At 41.1% G+C, this 6,237-nt stretch overlaps 1 protein-coding gene across 1 annotated transcript in view; it reads left to right on the top strand.

Moving 5' to 3' along the window:
* The window catches only part of LOC107102078 (tectonin beta-propeller repeat-containing protein 1-like), a 29,583-nt gene that overhangs the window by 20,871 nt on the left and 2,475 nt on the right, over nt 1–6,237 (top strand). Inside the window, 8 exon segments of the mRNA XM_015401239.1 lie at nt 1,397–1,627; nt 1,730–1,826; nt 2,001–2,080; nt 2,156–2,212; nt 2,360–2,534; nt 4,389–4,524; nt 4,640–4,732; nt 4,812–4,918. Coding sequence (XP_015256725.1) covers nt 1,397–1,627; nt 1,730–1,826; nt 2,001–2,080; nt 2,156–2,212; nt 2,360–2,534; nt 4,389–4,524; nt 4,640–4,732; nt 4,812–4,918 — 976 coding nt within the window.

Below are 6,237 nucleotides of genomic sequence, written 5' to 3' on the forward strand. Positions count from 1 at the left end.
GCTCCCCGCACAATGGCAGCCCACTGCTCCCCAGGGGGATGGGTTAAATGTGGAGAGTTCATTTCGTTGCTCTGTACTTGTGACAGTGTAATAACAAAAAAAGCTTGAAAAAAGACTTGAGTTTGACACCTATATTCATGTGAAATAGGCCACTGTTTACCACTGATAGAGATGTAGCATCAAAACATGAACATCTCTGTTGGATAATGTCTCCCCCTCCATGCATGAAGCTGGTGCTGAACTGGAGAGCTCCTTCAGTGACAGACTGCTGCGCCCTAAATGCACCAGGGAGCGTTATCACAGATCCTTCCTCCCAGCAGCTGGAAGACTCTAGAACCACCACTGTTCCCAACAACCTCAATAAGTCGTTACATTCATGCTGATTTTATAGTTTCTATCTTAGTCAGTTAAAAAACATGCTGCTATCATTTTTTGCACATCTCTGGTGTTACTGCTGTTTTAAAATATCCATTACTGTAAAAAATGTAAAATATTTATTCTCCAGATGCACAGTATTTATATTGTTAAAAAACTCTACAGTACAGTACCTTATATATATTTTTTTATTTAACTCTTCACTATTATTTTATGCACTCTTCTAAGGTCCACCATTTTCTATAATCTTTTTGCTGCTGTAACACCAGAATTTCCCCATTGTGGGACAATGAAGTGGTTTTCTATTCTATTAGATTTTTTTGCTCTTATTTTACACTTGACTTTGGATCTTTCCACTTTTTTTCACACCTCTGCTGGACATTACAAACTCAGTTCCACTGGATCCTTGTTAACTCATAAAAAAATACTAATTCCTCCGACCATGTGGTCTGATTATGGTTATTATTCTACCAGACAAAACAAAAATAAAATGTAAAACAGAAATAAAAAAATATAGTAGGCTAATGTTGTGCAATTATTTAGTTGGAAGACCTTTATATGCAACCCTTTCCAGCTACTGGTGTAGAAATTTTAAAAGCCAGAGTACATGACTAATAACAGATTGCTAAATTACAGTAGCAGCCATTCAAAATGGCTCTTTCCCTTCAAACGCCAGCCGAATGGCAGCCCACTTCCCTCCAACTCCCTACGATATCCCCTCCAACTTCCAGCCACTGGAGTGACCCCCTCTTGCATAGTTTTTTACTCTGACTCCACCCTTTCACTAAATTACAGGGTCTGACCAGGAGATGAAGATTCTCTTTAGATCTTAATGTCTACAAATCTTGACACAAAAAAATATTTTAGTACAAATATTGATGTTTAAAAAGGAGTTGTAGGGGACCAGCCAAGAGCTCATCAAGGAAAGTGGGGAAATTTTGAATGGCTACTACTGTATTTAACAGACTGAAACATAAACAAATATGACTTTCCCATTAGGTTATATGTTTTGTTTGTGCAGGTTCTGGCGACAGGTTGGAGGCCACCTGCGTTTAGTGGAGTGCAACAGCCTGGGGATAGTATGGGGCCTCGGCTATGACCACACTGCCTGGGTCTACACCGGGGGATATGGGGGAGGCTTCTTCCAGGGGTTGGCAAGCAGCACAGATAATGTTTACACACAGACTGACATCAAGAGTGTTTACATCTATGAGAACCAGAGGTGGAACCCAGTAACTGGCTACAGCAACAGGTGTTGTACACGGACATGTTTCAGGGTCATGCTTTAGCTCGTAATGGTTTCATATATCTAATGATAGTATGTCTTCTTGTTTTTTTTTTGTAATCCTTTTAGGGGACTTCCAACAGACCGCTACATGTGGAGTGATGCATCTGGGTTACATGAGTGCACAAAGACTGGTACAAAGCCTCCTTCCACTCATTGGACATGGGTAAGCTGAGCTCACAGACAGACGGGGCTCCTATAGCTCCGAAGTTTTAAGGCTAACCATATTTTTTTGTTCCATTTTGGTACTCTGTGAAAACTACAGTTGGGTATTCTTAGGTTTCTAGAAAATGTAAACTCCAGGTGCATTCAGTGTTTCACTTCTCTTTCCCGTGTCTAGGTGTCTGACTGGGTTATTGACTACAGCGTCTCTGGGGGAACAGACAAAGAGGGCTGGCAGTATGCTGCAGATTTTCCAGCGTAGGTTTTTTAAAAAAAAGCTATACTTATATCCTTTTTCTTCTGTCCTTTAACTCGTTCCATGTCTCCTGATAGGTCTTATCACGGCTCTAAAACCATGAAGGACTTTGTCCGGCGCAGGCGCTGGTCCAGGTATCTGTAGAAACTCCACACTGCTGTTGGGTACAGTTAGTTGTTAATGGGTATATTCTGTCCTGAAGGGTTCATTAAAACCAGAGATATTTTCATTTTATTTCAACATAAACTTTGCTAATCAATCACTATTTCTTGAATCCATAGGAAATGTAAATTAACAACAACCGGACCTTGGCAAGAAGTTCCACCAATCGCACTGAGCGATGTTACAATCCTACCTTGTGCTGCTCAGAGCAGCGTGGATACAGTTCCTCTGTGGGCCATCAGCAACAAAGGAGACATCCTATGTCGACTGGGAGTAACACTGCTGACACCTGCTGTGAGTTATATGCAAGCTGACATTTCAAGCACCTCTATGACACCTTTCATTTACCTGCTCAAAGGCACAAACCTGGGTTCTGTGACTGTGGTGTTACTTTGTTAGATCATATAGTAAACTGGCATGACCATTAATCTATTGGGGTATTTTTAGAGTCAATGAGTCCACTCATTGACTTGACAGCCATCCCTCACACCAAACATGCTTGTAGCAACAGTGGAGAGTAAAAACTCCCTTTAAACAGGAAGGAACCTCCAGCAGAACCAGGCTCAGTGTGAGCGGCCATCTGCTGAGGCCGACTGGGAGACAGAAGCAGACAGAAAGAAGCAGAGATACAAATGGCAACTGTCAACCAGCTCCACAGGTGACCCGTCGACAAAACTCACAGCCAGGCAGACGAGCTCAGAGCCAGCTCCCATGTCAGAGGATGAAGAGAGCACATCCAGCTAGTCCCAGTCAGAGAAACAGGACTACACTGAAAAACAGGCCAAGCTCCAACATCTATAAACAAAGGTGTTGATGGAAGCAGCACAGCTGATATTTCTCTCCAGGATGGAGTCACAGCCAAACAGGAACATATGAGATGAAGCTACTATGAGAAAGAGCAGAGAGAGCAGAATGTTATAGATTGGAAAAGCAAATACTGAAGAATAAAGATGGAATGAAGCAGAATAATGAAAAAGGGTCCCTATGTCCTCCAGCAGTCTAAGCCTATAGCAGCATAACTATAGAGATAGCTCAGGATAACCTGAGCCACTCTAAGCTTTATAAAGAGAAAAATTGTAATCCTAGCCTTGATTCTAGCTAGAACTACCGGCTAGCTAAATGAGAAAGATATTTCCAAAATGGATGCATTCAGAAAAATTCCATGAAGAGTAAATTTATAGAAGTTTTTAAAGAACTTATTCTAAAAAGTTAAAATTTGCTTCATCAAACCTTTCAGAGGTAACGATCTAAAACCTAAACCTGAACATTTAACACACTGATTTTTTTCATGGCAGTATGTTCCTGTTATGTTTCTCAGTGACTATGCAGCTTCCTTGTCCCTGCTGTTGAAATCCCTCCCTCCTTTAAAAAGGGCCGTTCCATCATGTCGCTGACACCTCCATGTTTCTGGCAGGGATTTTGATTGTACCTCCAACAAAGTATTTTGTAGAAGTTCTTTCTGCTGTTGCTCCTGCATGGCTTGAAGTAAACAGAATAAACAGTGATCTGTAAAATATTCACATAATGGAATTGTTTCATAATCTAACCCTTGTTGAAGCCTCTCTACATCGTTATTTATTTCTATTTCTTTGTGACACAGTTTTTTCTCCAAAGTTATTTAACTACTGTCTTCTTGTGGCTGTTGGGCACACTGGATTATCTTTGTCAGAGTAAAACACTGGAAAAAAAATCTAAAATTAGATAAGTAATTATTTCTTAAAATAAGTGTAGTATTTGTTCTTGGATTTAGGAAGAAAAAGAGAAATTTTGCCAATGGAACAAGACAATTTACATTTGTAATAAGAAAACACAATTGGATTGTCCTGTTTCAAGTGCATTTTATCTAATTATCTTATTTTAAGAGTAAAAATGCTCATTCTATTGGCAAACTATCTCATTTGCCTACTCAAATTAAGGGTAAATACACTTAATTTAAGGAAAGTTTTACTTATTTCTAGATCGCTTTTCCAGAGAAGGAGGATGAGTACAGATATTTTTAAAATGTCCCAGGATGTCCTAATTTCAACAATCCTGCATTTCTTTATGTTGATCTGTAATAAAAAAAATCTAAAATAACCATTTAAGGTTATAGCTACAATATAGTTAGGATTCAGTCTTAAGTGTTTCTTTTTTCCCCCTGTCCCTCAGGGAACGTCATGGCTTCATGTTGGGACAGACCAGCCTTTCAAGTCCATCTCTATCAGCGCTGGCAGCCAGGTCTGGGCCATCGCCAGAGACGGTTCCGCCTTCTATCGGGGTTCAGTTTCACCCCAGAACCCAGCAGGTCAGGAGAAGTTCAGAGTCTGAAAAACAGCAGCTGAGCAGCACAGACATGTTTATGTCTTTTAAATACCATAAAATATGCCTAAAAACTAAAAGTGCAGTGTCTCCATCTGCAGGCGATTGTTGGTACCACATCCCCACGCCGGCGAAGCAGAAGTTAAAGCAGGTGTCTGTTGGCAGAACATCAGTTTATGCTGTCGATGAAAATGGTAAGTCCTCTGCATGTGTGGCTAGCAGCCTGGTATTAAAGGAGCTCCTGAGTGATTTTGTTAAACTTCTCTCCTGTAGGTAACCTGTGGTACAGGCAGGGGGTGACCCCCAGGTACCCTCAGGGTTCCTCCTGGGAGCACATCTCCAACAATGTGCGTAAAGTCTCCGTAGGGCCCTTGGATCAGGTGAGCACAAACATTTTACAGACATTTATCAGGAGACCCAGAAAAGAGAAACGCAGTGCATCGTGTTGGCATTTAGACTTCATTTTTTAAAATCCTTAAATAAAAGTGTTCCTCTTGTTGTAGAGATTGAGAGATTTTGTTATTAAAAGACTGATACCGATTACCGTATTATTGAGAACTGACCCCCCCGATATGTGCTTCTGTTTTTTTTGAGGGGTGGAATCTTGATGCTAATGTTGCTTTTCCTTCCTCTGTTTACATGATAGAAACTGACAAGATGATATGTAATGCTAAAAGGCTTACCTTAAATAAAAAAGTAATTATGCACAAGATCTTTGACCCCCCTGATACCCTGCCTTCTTACATGTATTCTAGTCAGACCTGTAATTCTTTGATAACCTTTTTTAATAAAAAAATTTGTTCCATTCACCAGCAATTAGATATGACCGCCTTGCCTCCCCCTTCCCATCCGCCCCTCCCCCATAGCCAGTCATTCTCCTCCTTCCTACCGCCCACTTCCTGTGAAATTTCTGACCTTATTCAAAAATCCAAGTCCTCTACCTGTTCTCTTGACCCCCTCCCCACAGCTCTGGTCAAAACCTGTCTTATCTCCATCCTCCCCTTCATTACTTCCATTATTCATTCCTAACTCTCCTCTGGTATTGTTCCTTCACTTTTCAAAACTGCATCTGTCTCCCCGATTCTGAAAAAACCTGGTTCTGATCCCTCTAACTTTAATAATCTTTGTCCCATTTCTAATCTTCCCTTTATCTCTAAAATACTTGAAAAAATTGTGTCTGCTCAACTCCACACCTTTCTTACCCTCAACCGTCTTTACGAGCCTTTCCAGTCTGGTTTTCGCCCCTAATAAAAACCACAAACGATCTCCTCATAGCTGCTGACTCTGGACTCCTCTCCATCCTCATCCTTCTCGATCTTAGTGCGGCCTTTGATAACATTTCTCATCCCATTTTCCTCAATAGATTATCCTCTCTTGGCATCTCTCACACCCCTCTTGACTGGTTCCGCTCATATCTCTCCGACCGCACTCAGTTTATTCAGCTAAAATCTTTCACATCGCACCTTTCCCCTGTCACTACTGGTGTCCCTCAAGGCTCAGTTCTTGGCCCCCTCCTCTTCATCACCTACCTTCTTCCCCTTGGCAGTATTTTTCAGAAATTCAACATTCACTTTCACTGTTATGCGGATGACACCCAGCTTTATTTATCCAGTAAACCCACTTCCTCTCTCCCCCCCTTGTCCCTTACTAACTGCCTACTTGAAATTAAAGACTGGTTCACCTCAAACTTCCTTAAACT

The sequence above is a fragment of the Cyprinodon variegatus genome, unplaced genomic scaffold (genome assembly GCF_000732505.1).
Source record: "Cyprinodon variegatus isolate N-32 unplaced genomic scaffold, C_variegatus-1.0 Scaffold1197, whole genome shotgun sequence".
Taxonomy (NCBI): domain Eukaryota; kingdom Metazoa; phylum Chordata; class Actinopteri; order Cyprinodontiformes; family Cyprinodontidae; genus Cyprinodon; species Cyprinodon variegatus.